The sequence below is a fragment of the Eriocheir sinensis genome, unplaced genomic scaffold (genome assembly GCF_024679095.1).
Source record: "Eriocheir sinensis breed Jianghai 21 unplaced genomic scaffold, ASM2467909v1 Scaffold15, whole genome shotgun sequence".
Taxonomy (NCBI): domain Eukaryota; kingdom Metazoa; phylum Arthropoda; class Malacostraca; order Decapoda; family Varunidae; genus Eriocheir; species Eriocheir sinensis.
The window spans coordinates 519,265-543,317 of record NW_026110850.1 but is presented as its reverse complement, the minus strand read 5'-3'; the positions used below and the strand labels follow the sequence as shown (position 1 = coordinate 543,317).

General features: G+C 42.2%; 1 protein-coding gene across 1 annotated transcript; it reads left to right on the top strand.

The window, feature by feature from the left end:
• Positions 1-510: 510 nt before the first annotated feature.
• Positions 511-11,323, top strand: LOC126990218 (uncharacterized). Its single transcript, XM_050848759.1, has 3 exons — positions 511-858; positions 8,884-9,345; positions 11,317-11,323. Exons 1-3 carry the CDS (start codon positions 608-610, stop codon positions 11,321-11,323), a joined length of 720 nt encoding a protein of 239 aa, XP_050704716.1. The 5' UTR covers positions 511-607.
• Positions 11,324-24,053: the final 12,730 nt, after the last annotated feature.

Genomic DNA, 24,053 nt, shown 5'->3' with positions numbered 1-24,053 from the left:
AAGCACCTTGATATTGAGGAGCATGTGAAAGCACCTTCATATTGAGGAGCAGGTGAAAGCACCTCGATATAGAGGAGCAGGTGAAAGCACCTTGATATTGAGGAGCAGGTGAAAGTACCTTGATATTGAGGAGCAGTTGAAAGCACCTTGATACTGAGGAGCAAGTGAAAGCACCTTGATATTGAGGAACAGGTGAAAGCACCTTGATATTGAGGAGCAGGTGAAAGCACCTCGATATTGAGGAGCAGATGAAAGCACCTCGATATTAAGGAGCAGATGAAAGCATATCGATAATGAGGAGCAGATGAAAGCATATCGATATTGAGGAGCAGATGATAGCACCTCGATATTGATGAGCAGATGAAAGCACATCGATAATGAGGAGCAGATGAAACCATATGACACCCTGCTGGATGCTGATGGGGTGGTGGGGAAGGGCGAAAAGGAGGCCACTGGCAGGAGGCGTCAGACTCTTATCATCACAATCCACTTGGTGAAGATAGAGAAGGTCCAGAAGCCAGTGGATGATACAAGAGTCGCACAAAAAGACTGCACGCAATTGGAGAGCCATGGCAAGAGGGTTCAAACTCTCGTAATTACTCTGCACATGGTCAAGAGAGAGAAAATAAAGGAGGTATACGATGAGCTCCCCTCCGGGCACCAAGGCACGGCTGGGGACGCTCCTTCCAGCAGGAGCAAGGCCGTTACCGGCCCACCGGAAAAGATGCCCCTTATCAGCAGCTTCAAACAGCGGGATGCATCTCAAACTCCGGTCAAGAAAACTATCAGGTTCAACTTCCAAAACCTGAACACTTTCGTCAAAATTCGTGAGCTGTACTGTGCCTACGACTACTGCAAGTATGGCTTCCCTCTCTCCAGCATTCGTCCTGAGCTGAAAAGCCTAAAGGAGAGAGCAGTGGAGCCACAGGAAGAGCCACCAAAGGAAGCAGTAAACAAACTGCCAGAGGCTCAGAAAACAGTAACAGAGGAAGCAACAGATTCAGCCAACAAAATCAATGAGCCACAACACCTCACAGGGATCCTCAAGAAAGGAAAGACGGCCAGCACCGCTCATAAATGTGTGCGCTTTAACTTCCAGAACCTGAACACTTTCGTCAAGGATCGTGAACTGTATTGTGGCTACGACTACTTCAGGTATGGCTTCCCTCTCTCCAGCATTCGTCCTGAGCTGGAAAGGCGAAAGGAGAGAACAGTGAAGCCACAGAAAGGGTCAGCAAAGGACGCGGTAAAGAAACACAACACACGACACCAGCAAACAGTTGGAGCAGCTCGCTGTGCACAAATGAATACCACTACTGAAGGAAGTCTCCTAAAGGTATCCTGAAGAAGAAAGAAAAGATGCCACGGTCCACCTGTCCAGGACATGTGTGCTTCAACCTTGGTAACCTCCGCGCCCCCGTTAAGGAACGTGAGGTGTACCGTGGCCACGACACCTTCAGATACGCCGCGCCGCTCCAAGTCACTCAGCCTCCCAACTTTACCTCGAGGCCTCACCAGCAGCCCGTTAGATCCGCCTCTAACTCGCTGCGTGGCGCACCTCGGCACCTCGAGAGGCCGACACAGCGGAGGAACGACTCCTTCCAGCAAAACAGTGGCTGGTATGCTGCACACAACTACACCAACAGCCGCCACTCACAGCACCGCCAGCACAACGCCAGCAGCCACGTCCCGCCAAGATACGAAACAAGGCATTTCTACGAGGGACAGACACATCGGGGCACCAACTCCCGCAGCAGAAGTCGTGCCAAGAGAGGCGCAAAGCCGAGTGGTGGCGAGTTTCTGTGAGCACCGGGCGAGTACACAGCGTCGTGATCAAACTCAAATGTTCAGCGACGTACAGGTGACGTACATTCCGGGTGCATTTCTCAACACCTGCTGAACAGTAACTGTCGCTGACTGGTGATAACAGAGACTGAGGAGTGCCAAGAAGCACCACAAACACACTGAGAGGAACGGCTCGCCAGCTGACTAAAATCACCATGCAGAGGAACGCATCCCATGGAACGGTGCCACTTCTGCGGAACAAATTGTTCAAGAGTGTCGCATCTGTGGGGAGTGTTTAGACGCATGTGTTTGCTTACATTTCTTATCTTATATTTCAAATGAAAAAATAGAAAATATTTTCTTATAAAAAACCTTAGGCAGGGATAGTGGGGTCGTGTTGCACCTCAGAACAAGAAACGTTATGTAAGTAGTTGTCTGAACGACCACCTGTTTTAAAACTATATTTAAATGAAAGGTATTAGAATGCTCTTGCCATTATGCTTCAGCTGAGTGTGATGAGCTGAGTTTTATTTTCTCTCTCATTCTCTGCGGAATGATTATAGCTTCCAGGTCTGAGACGCGTGCCCAGAGCGTGACGGAGGTGAGATCGGGATGGAGCCACACATTCCGCGTTATTCATTTATCATGTAAAAATTCCCTGGTTTAGTCACGCTTGTTCGCGTGCTATCAACGATTGAGGCAGCTCACAGAAGGTGCAGGAGCCCTAGAACTTTTGCTAATAATGGTCTTCACATTTATGCCAAGAATCGTGCCAAATCTGTTCTCCGACTTGCCAATAACTCCTTCATCAATAAATCAAAATGTCAAAATTTTGCTAACAAAATTGTTTCCATCCACCTGAAAATCGCTCCCACAAAACTCTCTCTCTCTCTCTCTCTCTCTCTCTCTCTCTCTCTCTCTCTCTCTCTCTCTCTCTCTCTCTCTCTCTCTCTCTCTCTCTCTCTCTCTCTCTCTCTCTCTCTCTCTCTCTCTCTCTCTCTCTCTCTCTCTCTCTCTCTCAAGTGATAATGTCAACACACCAGTCTGGCCGTTCTATTTCTTCACTGACAGGATTTAATCAAAGTCCAACAAAATCAAATGAAAGAATAATAAAAAAAATACGTCCACATAGTACACACTTATGTATCTTCGACCTTTTTATGTTGAAAAGACAGATGAACTTGACGAATTTTACTGGAAATGGAACATAAGAACATAAGAACATAAGAACGTAAGGAGTCTACAAGAGGCCGGTTGGCCTATACAAGGCAGCTCCTGTACACTCAACCCCACCTTACCTCACCATCCATGAATTTATCCAACCTCTTCTTGAATGTATCTACGGTATTGGCACCCACAACATGGCTCCCAAGCCTGTTCCATTCGTCCACCACTCTATTGGTGAACCAATTCTTGCCTATGTCTTTGTTGAATCTGAATTTGTCTAACTTAAAACCATTGCTACACGTCCTACCTGGCTCTTTTACTATCAAAATCTTATTGACATCCCCTCTATTAAAGCCCTTCATCCATTTGTAGACTTCGATCAAGTCTCCTAGCAACCTTCGCCTTTCTAGAAAGTGTAAATTTAAATGCTTAAGCCTGTCTTCATAAGGCAAGTTTCTCGCCCCCTGAATCATCTTTGTCATCCTCCTCTGTACAGATTCTAACATCTTGATATCCATTCTATAGAGGGGGACCAGAACTGAACTGCATAATCGAGATGAGGTCTAACTAATACTAAGAAAAGTTTGTGGATGACTTCAGCGCTCCTATTGCTTACGCTCCTTGAGATGAAACCAAGTACTCTGATGGCCCGATTTTTAGCCTGAATGCATTGAGCCCTAGGACGGAGGTCATCGCTCACTAGGACTCCTAAAGGTGCGGTCACACTAGCTACTGATATCGCAGGATCCAGCGGTACGGCTTGATCGGCCAGCCATTTGCGCTGCACAAGCTAATGATATCGGCTGCTTTGAGCTATCGATACGGACCGTTTTCACTGGCCGTACTGCTGGCGGCAGCGGTAGCCGAATGGAAGGGAATAAGAAACTATCGTTTATTCAGCATACATGCAATCAAAAAATATTCCATATCTTTTTTGGGGAGGGACTTTAAATGCGTAATATAAAAGCTAGACGACAATACAAGAAAATTTCCAAATGTATTTTTTTTCTTTAATGGAAATATAATATTCATTTCTTATTTGACCTCGGTGACTTTCTAACGGGTCACCTGTACAGCAAGAGCAAGAGCAAGAGCAAGAGCGAACACACTTGCCAGCCATGGTCTTATCCACTTTCGTTTCACTTTTCTTTTCTTCTTTAAGTCCTCACTGGCTACAAAACAAGTGGCAACAGTAATTGTGGACAGAGCGAATCCAAGAAGTGCTTCCTCCATAGCGGCTAGTGTTGTTATGATATGATCCGCTAACTAGCTAGCTAGCGGACTTTGCATGTGGTGTGACCAGACTGCCGCGCGTATCGCTGGCAAGCCAGCGAAAACAAAAGCCAGGCTTGCGTTAACAATAGCAAGTATGACCGTAGCTTAAGTCTCTCTCACGCCCAGAACTGTTTAGAGGAGTGTCATTTAAGGAGTAATTGTGTGAGGAGTTACTCCTACCTACACTCAAAATGCTACACTTCCCGACATTGAATTCCATCTGCCACTTCCCCGCCCAATCATATAGTCTGTCAAGCTCATCCTGGAGAACCCTAGCGGCCCTGTCTGATTGGATTACTCTACCGATCTTGTATCATCTGCGAACTTACTGACATCACTACTAATTCCTGTGTCCAAGTCATTGATGAGAATAATAAAAGGCAGAGGACCCTGCACCGACCCTTGTGGGACGCAACTCGTAACACTGCCCCATCCAAATCCCACACGCGGCTCTGCTGTGTGATTGGCTGTCAGGCCACGAGAAGGGCGGGGCGGAGGAGAGCTGTGCAAAAATGTGACACAGAACGGGAATACGCGATCACACACACACACACACACACACACACACTGGAAGAACAGTCAGTGAAACATGGTACATCAAACCCGCAGATTCAAATTCAAAATAGGCATACCTACCAACAACATTATAACGAACACCGCCGCTACCACCACTACTAATCACCCACCACTTGGATAACTACCATTAATACCATCATGGCAGGCACTTCAACCGCCAGAACTACCATACAGCCGCCCCCCACCAGTCCATCACCACCACTACTGCAAAAGAGGAAGAGAATAGGAGGAAAATGATAAAAGGGGAACCCAAATATCGAAGGAAAGTTTTTGAGTAGAAAAAAAGAAGAGAAGGAGAAATATGGAAATAATAAGTATGAGTAAGTGAGAGTTTTGAAGGAATAAGAGGAAGAAAAGAAGGAAAAGTAGAGGAACGGAGAAGAAAAGTAAAGGAAAAAAATATTAGATGAGGTGAAAACAAAATATGCAAACACGAAACAAGAAGATGAACAAGAAAACGGGAGAAGGAAGCGGAAGAAAAAATGTCAAGGAATTAGAACTCAAAGAACGTGAGGATACAAAAAGGAGAGTTAAGAGAAAGGCAATGGAAGAATTAAAGCAAGGCAGAGTAGGGAGAAGGGATAAGAGGCGAAATAAGACTTAGAATATATGAAAAAGTAAGAGGATATGAAAAGAAATAGAAAAAGTTGGAAGAAAACAATAAAAAGGAGAAACTAAACACGGATGGGAAAGAAGAGAAACAAAAGAGAGTATTTAAATGGGTAGAAATTGGGAAGATTAATATTATGAGAATGTAAAACGCAGAAAAGCAAAACGAGGAAGTACTAGTAAAAACAAAAATAACATACAAAATTGAAATAGGAGGAAGGAGGAAGATGAAAGGCAAGAACAATAAAATGGAAAGACAAAAAAGACAAAACAGACGATACAAACAGAAAAGAAGAAGGATAAAAAAATATACGAATAAGGCTGAAAAAACGAAATAAAAGGAAGGATAAGTAAAAACACGGTTGGGGAGGAGAAGAGGAAGAGATGAAAGGAAAAAAAACAAAATGGATGACAAAATTTAGATTGAGATAATGAGGAACTAAAAGAGGGGTTGGAGAACGGCCGCGCGGGAGAAAAGATGTGAGCCAAATTAAGAATGAGAGGGTAGGCAGGAAAAAAAAAAAAGATTAGAAGCAAAATTTGGAGTAAGATAATGGGAAGCAGAAGAGCGTGATGACTGGAAGGAAGTAGAAGAGGAAGAGGAAGAGGAAAAGGAAGTGTTTGAAAGAGGAGGAGAAAGAGGAGATTGAGAAGATTGACGTGCGAGAAAAAAATGTGTAAAGGCAACATAAAAAAAAATGAAAGGGATGAAAAAATAGATTCAAAGCAAAATTTGGAGTACGATAATGAGAAGGAAGAGCGTGAGGTCTGGAAGAAAGTAACAGAGGAAGAGGAAGTGATTGAAAGATGAGGAGAAATAGGAGATTGAGATGGAAGAAAAAAAAGATATGAGATAAAAAGCAAAGTTGGAGTAGGATAATGAGGAAGAAGAAGAGGAGAGTCAGGATTAGAAGGAAGTAGAAGAGGAAGAGGAAGTGATTGAAAGAGGAGATTGAGAAGGTTGACGTGGGAGAGAAAAAGTGTTAAAGGAAAATAAAAAAAGAAATGAAAGGAAGAAAAAAAGAACAAGATTAAAAGGAAAATTTGGAGTAGGGTAATGAGGAAGTAGAACAGAGTGAGGACTGGAAAAAAGTAGAAGAGGAAAAGGAAGAAGGAAAAAGGAGAATCAAAAAAGGAAAATCAATGGGAAACAGTTTAATTTGAGCAGAATGTATTGCAAAGACCGTCAGAAAAAAAATGAAAAAAACATAATAAAAAAGGAAAGAGGAAAAAAGGGAAAAATTGGAGAAAAAAAACGATGAATACAAAAGAGTGGAAGATGAAAAATGAAAAAAAAATGATGAAAACGTAGAATTAAAACTGGGAGAGAATGATCATAAGCAGGAGTAAATTAGAAGATGGGTGAGCGGAATAAAAGCAGACTAGACTAAAAAGAGAGAGAGAGAGAGAGAGTCAGCAGGTGGCAGTAAGAGGTGGTGTTAAGTGTGTGTGTGTGTGTGTGTGTGTGTGTGTGTGTGTGTGTGTGTGTGTGTGTGTGTGTGTGTGTGTGTGTGTGTGTGTGAAGTTCAATGCTAACAAGAGACAAATACATCACCAAGGCTCCTGGAGGGCAAGGCGGGACGATCCAGTAGTTAACAAAGCCTCACGCCGCTGAACGCGTCATCTGTGAAAATTCAGAAGAAGAAAAAACTACCCGAGAAATCGTATTGTTGCAGCAGCTAAATATTTGTAACTGTAAATATTTTGTACGCCTCCCTTCATTGCCAATAATCAATATAAGGGAAATATATTTGTGTGACATGTTATTATTCTTGTAAGATTAATAATACGAAGTTCTTGCTGGGCTTGTGGCAAGAATTTTCAGCCGAGTGGTTCATTGGGTAAGGTGGGCACGATGCGGCCAGACCCAGCTCACGGCGGCTTCTCGGTGTGACGAGATGTGTGTTGCGGCGCCGGCAGGTTTAAGTGAAGGTGAGGGGATGAATTATGAGGGTTGGTGTGAGTAGAAGGAGCTAGGAGCATGAGGGCGTGGGTGCGGGGTTGGCATGGGCGTAATACTTGTAGCAATCATTCGGCCAGGGATGAGGGAGTGGGTTGTGTGGGTTGGTGTGGGTGGCATGAGGGCGTTGGGGCGGGATTGGCATGGGCGTAATACTGGTAGCAATCATTCGGCCAGGGATGAGGGAGTGGGTTGTGTGGGTTGGCGTGGGTGGCATGAGGGCGTGGGTGCGGGATTGGCATGGGCGTAATACTGGTAGCAATCATTCGGCCATGGATGAGGGAGTGGGTTGTGTGGGTTGGTGTGGGTAGCAGGAGGAGCATGAGGGCGTTGGTGTGGGATGGGCGCACTACTCCCAGCAACATTTCGTCACCTGCATAACGTCCCATCGCCCCAGCGTTACACTCTCAGCCTTTTCTTTGAGCGTCCCCTCCAGTGGTCGGTGTAGCCAAGGCGGCACACGACGAGGAGAAGCCATCCCAGAAGAGGACAACGTTGGTAATCTTCACTTTCCTGCTAAAGATTGATCATTTACATTAAAATGACTAAGCAAAAACAAGTGAAGAAGTCTTGGTGCTGCGGGTGCTTCGGCTGGCTCTTCGCCAGGCGGAAGCGCCGCAGCCCCTCCGAGGAACCTGACGACATCGTCGAGGAAACCGAAAACGGGGTGCCCAGGCCGATGCAGGGCAACAGGCCCTGGTCTGCCTGAAGAAGGCTGCTCAGCCTCTCGCAGTGGTGGAGGAGGAGATCCCCTCCGACACACTGCTGGATGCTGATGAGGTGGTGGGGAAGGGCGAAAAGGAGGCCACTAGCAGGAGGCGTCAGACTCTCATCATCACAATCCACTTGGTGAAGAGAGAGAAGGTCCACAAGCCAGTGGATGATACAACAGTCGCACAAAAAGACTGCACGCAATTGGAGAGCCATGGCAAGAGGGTTCAAACTCTCGTAATTACTCTGCACATGGTCAAGAGAGGGAAAATAAAGGAGATATACGATGAGCTCCCCTCCGGGCACCAAGGCACGGCTGGGGACGCTCCTTCCAGCAGGAGCAAGGCCGTTACCGGCCCACCGGAAAAGATACCCCTTATCAGCAGCTTCAAACAGCGGGATGGATCTCAAACTCCGGTCAAGAAAACTATCAGGTTCAACTTCCAAAACCTGAACACTTTCGTCAAAATTCGTGAGCTGTACTGTGCCTACGACTACTGCAAGTATGGCTTCCCTCTCTCCAGCATTCATCCTGAGCTGAAAAGCCTAAAGGAGAGAGCAGTGGAGCCACAGGAAGAGCCACCAAAGGAAGCAGTAAACAAACTGCCAGAGGCTCAGAAAACAGTAACAGAGGAAGCAACAGATTCAGCCAACAAAATCAATGAGCCACAACACCTCACAGGGATCCTCAAGAAAGGAAAGACGGCCAGCACCGCTCATAAATGTGTGCGCATTAACTTCCAGAACCTGAACACTTTCGTCAAGGATCGTGAACTGTATTGTGGCTACGACTACCTCAGGTATGGCTTCCCTCTCTCCAGCATTCGTCCTGAGCTGGAAAGGCGAAAGGAGAGAACAGTGAAGCCACAGAAAGGGTCAGCAAAGGACGCGGTAAAGAAACACAACACACGACACCAGCAAACAGTTGGAGCAGCTCGCTGTGCACAAATGAATACCACTACTGAAGGGAAGTCTCCTAAAGGTATCCTGAAGAAAGAAAAAATGCCACGGTCCACCTGTCCAGGACATGTGTGCTTCAACCTTGGTAACCTCCGCGCCCCCGTTAAGGAACGTGAGGTGTACCGTGGCCACGACACCTTCAGATACGCCGCGCCGCTCCAAGTCACTCAGCCTCCCAACTTTACCTCGAGGCCTCACCAGCAGCCCGTTAGATCCGCCTCTAACTCGCTGCGTGGCGCACCTCGGCACGTCGACAGGCCGACACAGCGGAGGAACGACTCCTTCCAGCAAAACAGTGTTTGGTATGCTGCGCACAACTACACCAACAGCCGCCACTCACAGCACCGCCAGCACAACGCCAGCAGCCACGTCCCGCCAAGATACGAAACAAGGCATTTCTACGGAGGGCAGACACATCGGGGCACCAACTCCCGCAGCAGAGGTCGTGCCAAGAGAGGCGCAAAGCCGAGTGGTGGCGAGTTTCTGTGAGCACCGGGCGAGTACACAGCGTCGTGATCAAACTCAAATGTTCAGCGACGTACAGGTGACGTACATTCCGGGTGCATTTCTCAACACCCGCTGAACAGTAACTGTCGCTGACTGGTGATAACAGAGACTGAGTAGTGCCAAGAAGCACCACAAACACACTGAGAGGAACGGCTCGCCAGCTGACTAAAATCACCATGCAGAGGAACGCATCCCATGGAACGGTGCCACTTCTGCGGAACAAATTGTTCAAGAGTGTCGCATCTGTGGGGAGTGTTTGGACGCATGTGTGTGCTTACATTTCTTATCTTATATTTCAAATGAAAAAAATAGAAAATATTTTCTTACAAAAAACCTTAGGCAGGGATAGTGGGGTCATGTTGCACCTCAGAACAAGAAACGTTATGTAAGGAGTTGTCTGAACGACCACCTGTTTTAAAACTATATTTAAATGAAAGGTATTAGAATGCTCTTGCCATTATGCTTCAGCTCAGTGTGATGAGCTGAGTTTTATTTTCTCTCTCATTTTCTGCGGAATGATTATAGCTTCCAGGTCTGAGACACGTGCCCAGAGCGTGACGGAGGTGAGATCGGGATGGAGCCACACATTCCGCGTTATTCATTTATTATGTAAAACTTCCCTGGTTCAGTCACGCTTGTTCGCGTGCTATCAACGATTGAGGCAGCTCACAGAAGGTGCAGGAGCCTTAGAACTTTTGCTAATAATGGTCTTCACATTTATGCCAAGAATCGTGCCAAATCTGTTCTCCGTCTTGCCAATAACTCCTTCATCAATAGATCAAAATGTCAAAATTTTGCTAACAAAATTGTTTCCATCTACCTGAAAATCGCTCCCACAAAACTCTCTCTCTCTCTCTCTCTCTCTCTCTCTCTCTCTCTCTCTCTCATCAAGTGATGATGTCAACACACCAGTCTGGCCGTTCTATTTCTTCACTAACAGGATTTAATCAAAGTCGAACAAAATCAAATGAAAGAACAATTTAAAAAAATATGTCCACATAGTACACACTTATGTATCTTCGACCTTTTTATGTTGAAAAGACAGATGAACTTGACGAATTTTACGGGAAATGGAACATAAGAACATAAGAACATAAGAACGTAAGGAGTCTACAAGAGGCCGGTTGGCCTATACAAGGCAGCTCCTGTACACTCAACCCCACCTTACCTCACCATCCATGAATTTATCCAACCTCCTCTTGAATGTATCTACGGTATTGGCACCCACAACATGGCTCCCAAGCCTGTTCCATTCGTCCACCACTCTATTGGTGAACCAATTCTTGCCTATGTCTTTGTTGAATCAGAATTTGTCTAACTTAAAACCATTGCTACGCGTCCTACCTGGCTCTTTTACTATCAAAATCTTATTGACATCCCCTCTATTAAAGCCCTTCATCCATTTGTAGACTTCGATCAAGTCTCCTAGCAACCTTCGCCTTTCTAGAAAGTGTAGATTTAAGTGCTTCAGCCTGTCTTCATTAGGCAAGTTTCTCACCCCCTGAATCATCTTTGTCATCCTCCTCTGTACAGATTCTAACATCTTGATGTCCATTCTATAGTGGGGGACCAGAACTGAACTGCATAATCGAGCTGAGGTCTAACTAGTGCTAAGTAAAGTTTGAGGATGACTTCAGCGCTCCTATTGCTTACGCTCCTTGAGATGAAACCAAGTACTCTGATGGCCCGATTTTTAGCCTGAATGCATTGAGCCCTAGGACGGAGGTCATCGCTCACTAGGACTCCTAAAGGTGCGGTCACACTAGCTACTGATATCGCTGGATCCAGCGGTACGGCTTGATCGGCCAGCCATTTGCGCTGCACGAGCTAATGATATCGACTGCTTTGAGCTATCGATACGGACCGTTTTCACTGGCCGTACTGCCGGCGGCAGCGGTAGCCGAATGGAAGGGAATAAGAAACTATCGTTTATTCAGCATACATGTAATCAAAAAATATTCCATTTCTTTTTTGGGGAGGGACTTTAAATGCGTAATATAAAAGCTAAACGACAATACAAGAAAATTTCCAAATGTATTTTTTTTCTTTAATGGACATATAATATTCATTTCTTATTTGACCTCGGTGACTTTCTAACGGGTCACCTGTACAGCAAGAGCAAGAGCAAGAGCGAACACACTTGCCAGCCATGGTTTTATCCACTTTCGTTTCACTTTTCTTTTCTTCTTTAAGTCCTCACTGGCTACAAAACAAGTGGCAAGAGTAATTGTGGACAGAGCGAATCCAAGAAGTGCTTCCTCCATAGCGGCTAGTGTTGTTATGATATGATCCGCTAGCTAGCTAGCTAGCGGACTTTGCATGTCGTGTGACCAGACTGCCGCGCGTATCGCTGGCAAGCCAGCGAAAACAAGGTTTGTATACGTGATGACCACTTCATATTCTAATTTGATCTACCTTAACTCTGTAGTTTTACAGTGCTCTAAAAAGTGGGGTTTGGAGTAAATAAATTATCGGTACCGAGACAAGTGATTTTATTTTGAAGTGTTTGAAAATAATTTTAAAAAGTGCAGCGATGAGACGACCAGCAACTTGTGTAATGCAAGGCATTCATTAAGTCAAGAAGAACTAGTTCGAGAGAATAAAGCAATAACCGCGGAGATCGAGAAAATGAAACACGAAAACGAACTATTGAAGATTAACATCAAGTATGCAAAACTCGAAAACAAACTATTGAATTTAGCCATCCCGGCAAGACGTGCAGCTGAACAGTTCGATCCCGAGCAGTTCGATGTCGATCAGTTCGATGTCGATCAGAAAAGGGAAGATCACCACCAATAGTTTGTCACATACACACAAGTGAAATAAGAAAGTTTGTCAAGTGAAATAAGAAAGATAGATATCTCTTGAGTAAATTAATATGTCACAAACGAATGTTTGCTGTCCCTGTGAACAAAAGTAATAATGACCAAAGACGAGATGAGATACCTGAATTGATCTCATGTGGTCGGTGTGTTTTGCATCTTGCTCTTGATCGTTCTGCTGGTTGCTCTGACCGTACGTCACAAATTTAGAATGAAATTATACGACAAGCGAAGCGAACAACATTTCAACTCCAAATTCTTACCGGTGTCGTTCTTGGAGCAAAAGACGGGAAGAGTCAGAGATATGTGGTTGTCTCCCAATGAATATGTGGTGTTCGCAGGATTAGTGAAGCAGTGTCAGCGTTTTCGCCACGGTCTGTGCACGGACACTCCAGGATGGACGCAGTTTGCCTACTTCGCTGCTGCTAACGCTTACAACCGTTTGAGTGACGCGGCAGCAGAAGATCAAATAAAATTGCTTAAAATCTCGAAAATACCAAAAAAAAAAACAGAGTCGCTTACTCCATCCGTTTTACGACCAAGCTTCGTACCGGAGAAAGACGTCGGAGGGTAACATAAACGTGCACGTAACCCAAGAACCTACCGTTGTCTACTCTGTTAATTCCTTGGCCGAAAGTCGCTTCGTTCAACAGCGATTGATTGCCAATCCCGTTCGGTCCCAGTATTTCGAGTTTGTGGAATTCTGAGAGGAGTTCAAAAGCGTTGCACGAGATCTTCATGTTGCCCATGCGCGTTACGATTCGTTTAGTCGGACATCGTTTTATTTTGAGTCAACTCCTGTTTGAATTGATTATTCTCTGTATCTAATTCGTTATTACGTTGTTGGAGTTGTTCGTATTCATTTTGCATAAGATCGATCTTGTTTTTATTTTCAGATAATTATGCGTTCAGTCGGTCTTTCTCTTGGATTATCTTTCGTATATTTGCATTAACTTCTAAGAATTTCTTATCTACATCTTTGTATATCGTCATTATTTGTTGTACTTTGGCAGATGACTTCAATTTCTTTCCTTAATTCAGATTTTTCTTCTTCGTGTTTAGTTTGTTGATTTTGTAATTCATCGTTTGTGTCTCTTGTAGGAGTAGAGTTTTATTTTGAGTCAACTCTTGTTTGAATTGATCATTTTCTGTATCTAATTCGTTATTACGTTGTTGGAGTTGTTTGTATTCATTTTGCATAAGATCGATCTTGTTTTTATTTTCAGATAATTCTGCGTTCAGTCGATCTTTCTCTTGGATTATCTTTCGTATATTTGCATTAACTTCTAAGAATTTCTTATCTACATCTTTGTATATCGTCATTATTTGTTGTACTTTGGCAGATGACTTTTCAATTTCTTTCCTTAATTCAGATTTTTCTTCTTCGTGTTTAGTTTGTTGATTTTGTAATTCATCCATGTGCTTCTTTGTAGAATCGGCAGTCAGGTACTCTGATGTGCAATTCGTCTTGTTACACCCATAACATCTGAACTCTAGCAATTCGTCTTGTTAGTTGTCGACATGTCACGACATCGTCTTCTTACACCTCACAGTCTACTACATCTCCACATCTACTACATCTTAACTCTAAGTAAATGTGTGACTTTGTTTCAACAGTCAACTGAAATTCTACTATATGTACATAACCCGAGATTCATGTACATAACCCGAAATGAATCTTATCTTCTCACTTGGTTGCAGCGAAGAGTACGACAACGATTCCACTGTGTGTATTTGCACTGTGTGTATTTGCACTGTGTATTTGCACTGTGTATTTTGACTGTGTATTTTAGCACTGTGTATTTTAGCACATCGTTTGTTACTCACCCCAAATGGAAGGCATCGATCGGCGATGATAACTCTGATAAAAAAACGATGACAGAACTATATTTCAACGAAGCCGTAGACGCGGTTCAGAATATTTATTTCTCTTTTTCTAGCAACGTTTCCTTTTACAAATCAACGCTGAGGAGTCTCAAAAATTTGGTCTGATTTCAGATTGACATTTTCTAATCTTCCACCCAAGAGGAAATTCCCGTCGATCAGAAAGAATCGGTTGTTGTCGACGCTGATACATGACGTCTTTGAATTCACCATTTTAAAGACGCTCGAGATTTTTCTGGTTGAGAGGATGTAGCTGTTTGACCTGAGTTTGTTATTTTGGAGAGAGGAGAAGGTAGCAATATGCTAGGCTTTTGTTGCGTCCTCTCTAGAGGTGAACGATTTTCGAGACTTTGTATATTCAACGTCTTGATTAAACTGGTTGGTAAGAACGGAGATCCCGCTTTCTGGCTCCTCCCACTTGCTACTCGCTTGACTGCTGGAGCGCTCTTTTTCATTCGAGGTTTGATTGTACTTTGTAAAGGGTCTTTTTTCGGGACATCTACTTTACTTTGTACCGTGTCTTTTTTCGGGGTATCCATCCTAACTCGATTAGGCTTCGGTGTCCACGCACGCACACCCGTAGAGTGTTCAATGTATTTATTGTTTACCTTTGCAATGTAAATCGTCAACCATTAAAACAAATTCATTCCTAAGTAAAACAAAGTCAGTCCTATTTAATTATTTTTATTTTATTTGTTTAAAACCTCCAATAAAAAAAAATCTCAATTGTCTTTTTTGTTTTAATCAGTCACACAAGGATACTATCGGTTATAAATTAAAACGATAATATGATTCTTAAGATAAAGAACACTATAGAACTAAATTATGTTTGGTTTAATCCTGTTTTTTACTTTAATCGTTGTCGTACTCTTAACTCCATCAAATAAACTATGTACGAAAATATCTTCACTGCTGCCATTCCGTTTTCGTCTGTGTTCGCCAGGTTCTTGTACGACGACATCGAAGGCTACGGTGCACACCTACAAGCCGTGTTGGCCGAATTGAAACTTTGAGTCAATGTCTAAAATAAAACATGTACTTCTAAGGAACCTTTTATTCACACTCTAAAAATAAAAATAAATAACACTATAGATTTATTAATCACATTACAGGTAGCACCTAAAACACCAATCTTTGACCTGCACGAGTGGGGTCCGTGATTTCGCGTCTAAGAAATTCTTAGAAGTTAATGCAAATATACGAAAGATAATCCAAGAGAAAGACCGACTGAACGCAGAATTATCTGAAAATAAAAACAAGATCGATCTTATGCAAAATGAATACGAACAACTCCAACAACGTAATAACGAATTAGATACAGAAAATGACTTAACATTTTTTTAGACATCAACGACTCAGCATCGGCATTCAATTCAAACGCTGTAACGACAGATTCTAAATCGGACGCGACTACTTGCAGATTCAATAATTGATCGGCGACGGGTTCGTCAACATTACCCGCGAAATGCCCGATCCTCTACCCGGTGCCAGATTCACCAGTGGACAGACGCTGTACGTGCCTTACAACCCACGAAAGATAGTAACCGACATAGATTATTTCCAAATCATGAAATACGTCGACTTGGGATCGAGAGATCGTATAACTTATCTCAACGGTTACAACACCAAAGAAATAATGCTGTTAAAGGAAGTCAACGATTTGTACAAGCGATGGATGTCGAGCGAAAAATCTCAAGAGGAAATGGCGAAAATAAAATACCTGTATAACAAAAACAGAAAGATAATCGCAGCTAACCGGGGGATCATCAAAGGCAGCCACACTGTCGTGCACTTGTCAACACATCAAACTCTGTGAATGCTGCAGATGCATTGCAGATGTTGTTAGTTGTGTGAATGCGATACTTTGTGTCAGCGGTAGACGGATTCCGTGTGTGTAAGTTAACTCTGTCTCTGTGAACGGTTCACTTGGACCAAATGTTGCTAATGTGAGACTTTGCGTCAGCGATAGACGGATTATGAAGACTATATACTCAGTCTCTGTGAATGCTGCAGATGCATTGCAGATGTTGTTAGTTGTATGAATGCGATACTTTGTGTCCGCGGTAGACGGATTCCGTGTGTGTAAGTTAACTCTGTCTCTTTGAACGGTTCACTTGGACCAAATGTTGCTAATGTGAGACTTTGCGTCAGCGATAGACGGATTCTGAAGACTATACACTCAGTCTCTGTGAATGCTGCATTTACTCAAAGGTACATGTCTGCACTGCACTGAATGATGACAATTTGATAGTTGACAGCTTTGAGGTGCATATATTGCATTTTGGCAAATAACAACGTTGAACGAATCTGGAATTATTTTTTAAATGATCCAAAAAATCATTCAGATTTTTAAAGTTTCTAGTGATGAGATATCCTGGCGTGTCTGCAATTCTTTTAATAAGCATTATTTTTTTGTTATCTGTAATTCTTTTAATCTTGGTATTGCACCAGGAGGTTGAATTTGCTGCTTGCGGGAAATTACGCAACGTCGCCGCCGTATCAGAAGACGACGGGTATTCAAAATGTCTGCAAATCAGGGTTCACCCTTTGAGACCACAGGAAATCAAAACGGAAAGTCGAGGATGAACATGTTTATAATGTTAATATGTGGCGTTCTGGCGATGGTCATCATCGGGATCTTCGCTAAGCATCTGTGGTACGACGACAACACCACCCTGACCGCCGAAGGAACAGAACAGACCGTCTACCAAACAAGTGACCCAGAACACGTGATTTAAGGATGTCCAAACAGGTGGAAATACAACTATATTTTATTAAACATAGCTTGAAAAATATCATACAAATTCTATATAAAAGTCTTATTTCCTAACCTACAATATGCTACATAGTCTATCCGAGTTACAATTTATGTAACGTATATACAGACTAAAAAATCACACTAATGTACATACAATTGTTTTCTCTGTCTTCAAGCAGTTACAATTTCAGATTCACCATGCTACAAAATTAACATTCAAACAACACTGGTCTCGGGAATATTAGTAGCAGTCAGAGAGTACTCAGCATGGTTCCGTGCCATCAGTCGTCGTGTTGTTTTAAATACCACATAGACAATAGCAGTGACAGAAACTAGCAAACAAAGAACCATGAAGAATGCCAAGATATAATAAGTGCTGACAGCCTTAGGTTCTTCTTTGATGTGAACAGTCTCAGACGTTCGCAACCAGCCGAAGGCCTAAGATGCCACAATCTGTCGACATGTTGAACAAAGTCTCACATTCACTCCGTCATACAGAGTCAGACGTTCGCCGAAGGCTTAATATGCCACATGACGGCACATTCACACGGTTTAGGAATCTGTAAACATGTAGAACAAAGTCTCACTCACTCTCCGTCCATATTCGAAGATCAAACTCTTCATCAACAAGATCGATTCGACACAACCCAAGAGCGAGATGCATTACCCGTCAACGTACATGAGTTCGCTGCCCGCTCCGCTAAACGCAAGACAAGCAATCCTGAACGCTAGCGAGTATTCCTCTTGTAGGAGTAGAGTTTTATTTTGAGTCAACTCTTGTTTGAATTGATCATTCTCTGTATCTAATTCGTTATTACGTTGTTGGAGTTGTTCGTATTCATTTTGCATAAGATCGATCTTGTTTTTATTTTCAGATAATTCTGCGTTCAGTCGGTCTTTCTCTTGGATTATCTTTCGTATATTTGCATTAACTTCTAAGAATTTCTTATCTACATCTTTGTATATCGTCATTATTTGTTGTACTTTGGCAGATGACTTTTCAATTTCTTTCCTTAATTCAGATTTTTCTTCTTCGTGTTTAGTTTGTTGATTTTGTAATTCATCCATGTGCTTCTTTGTAGAATCGGCTAACTCTTGACTAAATAAACTTATTTCCTACACCGTGTCAGAGTATAACAAGAATTATGTTCACTCTAGTAATAGTATTCCCTGAAATGTTATCGAGTTCTTTGACAGCTCAGAATTAGTAGCGTTATTCGACAAAGTCTCACATGTAACGGTCCATAATCGGTTGATGTCTTTGACAATTTGACAGTTCAGAATTGGTAGCGTTATTCGACAAAGTCTCACATGTAACGGGTAAAGTCCATAATCGGTTGATGTCTTTGACAAAATGAAAACAGTCAGTCAGTCAGTGTCATTCGCATCTGACATTTCGTAATCTCCGTTACCGTCCCCTCTGTTTGTTCTCAAAAACATTAACCAATTCTGATTGGAAATTTTGTATTTGTCCAACAAGTGTTTCTTAATTCTGTTGTTGTTGTTGTTAAGATGAAGATTAATGGCGTTGAGAAGTTGTTTAATTTTTATATTGTTATATTTTTTGAGTCTAGTTTTCAAATCTGTAAAATTGATAGTACTCTCTGTAGACTGTGTTGTTTTCAACTCGTCTTGCTTTTTGTTTATTTCATCGAGTCGATTTCGCAAATCTGTCAAATCGATAGTACTCTCTGAAGACTGTGGTGGTGTTATTTTCAGCTTCTCTATGTCGACTTGCTTCTTTTTTATTTCCTCGAGTCGATTTTCCAAAGCGTTAAAATTGTTAGTCATTTGATCAACAATGTACGTTCTGGAATCTAAACTGAATGTCCGTGCCTGTTCATACAATTTACTTTGCATTTCTAACACACACGTTTGGATAAACAAATCTCCGATATCGATGAGAGACCGCAACGCGACATCGAACGGAGTGTCGAAGTCACTGGGATATTCACCGATGTTTTTTAACATCGGTTTAAGTAATTCGAGTTCTGTGTTTTTGAAATACTTCTTGTTGATTTGCACTATTTTCCAATTCACGTCATTTTTATACTTAGTCAAAATCGAGGAACAATAATCTTTGAACAGTTCCATGGTTTTCACTCTGTTCAATAGACATCGTTCTGTTAGTGGCCATACTCGGAGGTAGCGTGCTCATATTCTTGAGGATATATTTTATTTCCCGAACGACTCAAACAACACTCTCGATTTTAAACGGTAAAAATGTCGTTTAAACCGCACCAGATGTCGTTAACAACTATTTCGGAATCTGCCGACAAGACAAAATCGGTCAGAGACGACGAGATGATGGACTGTTCCGTACCCCCGCTGAATGCCAATCTCCTGACCGTTGAAGTCGCGTCGATCGCCTCCAAAATCGCGAGCGAGGCTCTAGAATTTTTTGAAAGCTATCGCTTCGTTGAACGTTCGTTTTGAGTTGAACGATTTCAGTCTCGTGATCTCGCTGCATTCAAGTAATTTGTACTTTCTGAAAGGCGATCTCACGTTTCAACTGTAAAATAGTCTGATTGCATTTCAATAGTTTTTCTTTGTCGGTCATTGTTTTCTGAGACTTGTACTTGTACTTTTTCTTGGGATGTTTCTTATAACTGGCCACCAATTCATTTCCTTGTTCGATTTCCCGTATGTTCGTGTGATGGCAATTCAAACAATTGATGAGAGCCACATGACAAATGAAGTCAAATTGTACTGGTGAAAAATAAACAGTAAATACGGACTTAACATTTTATTTTACTCTTACTGTCCGATACATTCCCATTCAGTCTTTCATACGGAGACATTTCTTCATTTGCTTGATGATTGATTTTTTCATGCATGTCGAAGGTTTTGATCTGGCCTTACCCAGTCTCTTCTTATTCTTCTTAATCATCTGATCGTTCAGCTTGAGGCGCTTAGTGCGTCGCCTCTTCTTCCCGGTGGCATCTGTCTTACCCTCGGTCTTCCGACGTGTAATGAAATAAAAAAATTAAGAAAGCAAAATGGTTTTTATTCACACCCAATCTGTAAAACTACACGTCAAGAACTTTTACCTGACAATGCATTACATACACTATTCACACCCAATTGTTTTTATTCCAAATGACAATGCATTGACCATTTTAATACACACACACAAGTTACATACAACAGGAAGAGGTTCAACAGGAAGAGTTCGTTTACAACTGTAAGTTTAAAATTTAGTACACATTCAACATCTTAAAAAATACATCTTAAAAATTAGTACACCTCTCAGCATTCACACATATGTAGAATAAACACATTCACACACATGTAGACTAAACACTTGACATTTCATCTTATCACGTGAGACACATCCTTTCTTCTTCCAGCTTGCAACAACAACACACGCGAGGCACTTCGCTATATTTTATATCGTCTGTTAAATTATTAGCGTAAGTTCTAAACTTAAGAACTATATTGTGCATCAAATTAATATTTTTCAAATCGTACTCGAACACAGTGTAGATCAATTTTAAAAATTTAGATTTGGTCACACTGTTATTGATGTTGTTATACAATGTGTGTTCGAGTCGCGTATTGAAATCTACGAGATACTCCTTCATGGCGTCGTCACTGTAATACCTTATCGTGTCTGGAATAGATACCGATTTTACAAGTTTGAATGACGTTATATCGACCGTGAAGGGATATATTTTATTTTGAACGATCGTCTGGTACACTAAATTATCGAGTATCGATGGAAGATTTGTTTTAGTTTTTTCGTTAAAACCTGTGATGTTACAACTGACGTTTACATAATTGTGTTGCACGTGATCATGTACGATCACTTGCTGGCCGCGAACGGCATCAGGTCCCACCTGCACGTGGCGGCGAATGTGCTCTGCAACTTCCTTAAAAACGATTACGTCGAAATGTTTTTGAACTCGAGTCTCATGCAACGCGGTCTCTTCGTGTCGTTCGTTTTGAACAACATTCTCTTCAGACATATTTCTAAAGACGATAAAATTACCTCTCTAAATGACGCAGACAAGAAAAATATGTTTAACTGGCAAGATAAGAAGAAGCATTGCAATGATTATGTGTAATAAATAAAAATAAGAATTTACAGATTGTTTTAGTTTATTCTTCTGTCGTGTCATGGTGGCATCTTAGGTCTTCTTCGGCTGGTGGTGAACGTCTGGCTTTGAACGACAGAGTGAATCGGAGACTTTGTTCTACACGTCGACAGATTCCTAAACCGTCCGTCATGAACAAGTAAACATTGGATGGACTCTCCTGACAAGATTGATTTTGTAAGAAGAAGAAGAAGCATTGCAATGATTATGTGTAATAAATAAAAATAAGAATTTACAGAATGTTTTAATTTACTCACATCATGTCGTGTCATGGTGGCATCTTAGGTCTTTCCGAGACACATGAAGATATTGTTTTTGCTCCCAAAACACTCGTTGCCGAAGGACAACAATGCACTTGTTGCCGAATGAGTGCACCGTGTAATGAAATAAAAAAATTAAGAAAGAAAAATGGTTTTTATTCACACCCAATCTGTAAAACTACACGTCAAGAACTTTTACCTGACAATGCATTACATACACTATTCACACCCAATTGTTTTTATTCCCAATGACAATGCATTTGAGTTGGACGAGGAAGATGACGACGTCGTAAAGGAAAAGTCTCTCCGACATCCGAACGCTGCTAAGACTAACATTCTGAAGGCGTTCATGACGAATTTCGGTTCGCAGGAAAGTTTCTCTCGTCGTGTGACCAACGTTCAGAATTTGTTTAACAGCGAGAGGAAAACGAACAGCGGCGAAGCAGCAGCAGCAGCAGCAGCAGCAGCAGCGGTCGACCCTCCTAACGGTCAAGGACCGAAGGATATTCCGATTTCTGATATCATGTCTTTTCTCAAAAACGATTTCGAGAAGATTATGAAATGTCTACTATGTCGTTTAATGATAGTGGTGAGCGGAAAGGAATTCGATATCATTGCAAACCTTTCTCAAGAAATAACCAAAATTATGGTCGACAGTGTGATGGGTCACCTCGGAGTACGTTGCACGTTGGATACAATTACGTAGACAAAGTAAAAAGTAAGACTCGTAGACAAGAGTTCACAATCCGTCTAACGCCGACTCAAAGTCACACATTAACACAACTGTAACATCTGCAACGTACTCGGTCTAGACTTTGGTGGTGAGTTAAGATAAGGTGAGTTAAGAAGTCTAGTACAATCAACACTATTCAGAATCTGTTCAATCTGTGCGAACAGATTCGTGGTGTGTGTCAGTGTCAGATAAGATTCTGAGTTAACTACATTACATCTCAACTCTCTATTCAACTCTAACACAACTGTAACATCTGCAACGTACTCGGTCTAGACTTTGGTATGTAAGTTGAACTCTTGCCTACCTAACAGCGGAGTGTAGGGATTGAAACGTCGACTCACATGACACAACTTTGGTGAATGTGAGACCTTGTCGATGCAGTTGCATTGCTTAACAATCCTTAATCAAGTTAAAGAGTTTTACGAAGCCGAATTCAATAATCAACAACTGGAATTTTTTTTAAAATGCAAGAAAATTAGAGAGTTCCATTGTGAAGTCTAGACCGAGTACGTTGCAGATGTTAGCTTGGGAAAAAGATGCTTATTATCTAGTAAAGACTCATTAGGTTTGGTTAAGAGAACTGTATCCAAGCAATTACAAAATAAATGAATTGAAGCTTTGAAAAGTTTTATTGTTCAACAAGAGACGTGTAATAGTGTAAGGTTGCAAGTTTCATCTGATAAAGAACGAACACATATTGTGCACCATCAGCAAGTTGATAAAGAACACATATTGTGTAAGGGCAAGTTGATAAAGAACGTAATCTTGATAAAGAACACACGTACCGTCCTCAAGAACAATTAAAAATTAAAGGAGTTGAAAAGTTTTATTGTTCAGCAAGAGACATTATATTGAGTGTAAGGTTGCAGCAGTGCGAAACAATTTACACTCTTTTGCTGTTTTAACTTTCGTCTTCGTCGTCCTCACCCTCTTCCGGTGGTTGTATGTAATGCATTGTCATGTAAAAGTTCTTGACGTGTAGTTTTACAGATTGGGTGTGAATAAAAACCATTTTGCTTTCTTAATTTTTTTATTTCATTACACGGTGCACTCATTCGGCAACAAGTGCATTGTTGTCCTTCGGCAACGAGTATTTTGGGAACAAAAACAATTTATTGATGTGTCTCGGAAAAGGTAAAGCTTTCCCGATAGCATACTCGCACGTTGCTTCCTGTGTGATTAAGATAACGCCCATGTTTTGGCATGTGTCGATAACGACGCCGATTGATAGCTTACGTCACAACTTTTCGCGCGTTGTTTATTGTGTGTCATTAACACCCCCTATAATAGACCGATTAATCGCACCTTTCGGTTACGATTATCAAACCCCGCTCAGGAACTTGCACAGCATGCTCGATTACAGTATAAATCTGATTGTCAATAACAGAAACCTCGAAGAAGAAGAACTAGAACCTCTTCTTAACTCATCTTGTTCCGTGTATGTCGTCGTTAATAACTTTGAACGCGCCGTGGTGAACTTCAACCAATGTCTCGACAACATACTAAATGAAATATTCGTTATAGGAATTTCTCTGCCGTTGTAGCCCCTGGTCATGTTTCCGACTCTCGATCACATTTTCGAGGAGGAGAAAGAAGAAGTAGAAGAGGTCGACGATCAAAGCACGTCATCAGAACGACCTAAACGAACAAGAGAAGAGCGCGATGACGCCGAGCTGCCCGAACCCCCCCCCCAAAAAAAAAATGTTCTTCCCCGGGGCAAGCAACAACCGCCGTCATCACATTCCACACCGACGAAGAAGTCTGTGCCAACGTACAAGATATCATCGACAATCGTTTCAAATCGATAACGTACGCATTGAGAATGTTGAGGACAGGAAACTGTCGTAAGAAGTTGAAATCGGTGAGACGTCGTTTGGCTTCATCGGCCAGACGCCATTTGGGATGCAGGTACGTCGGCTCTGATCAGAACTCCTACAGAGACTCTTCAA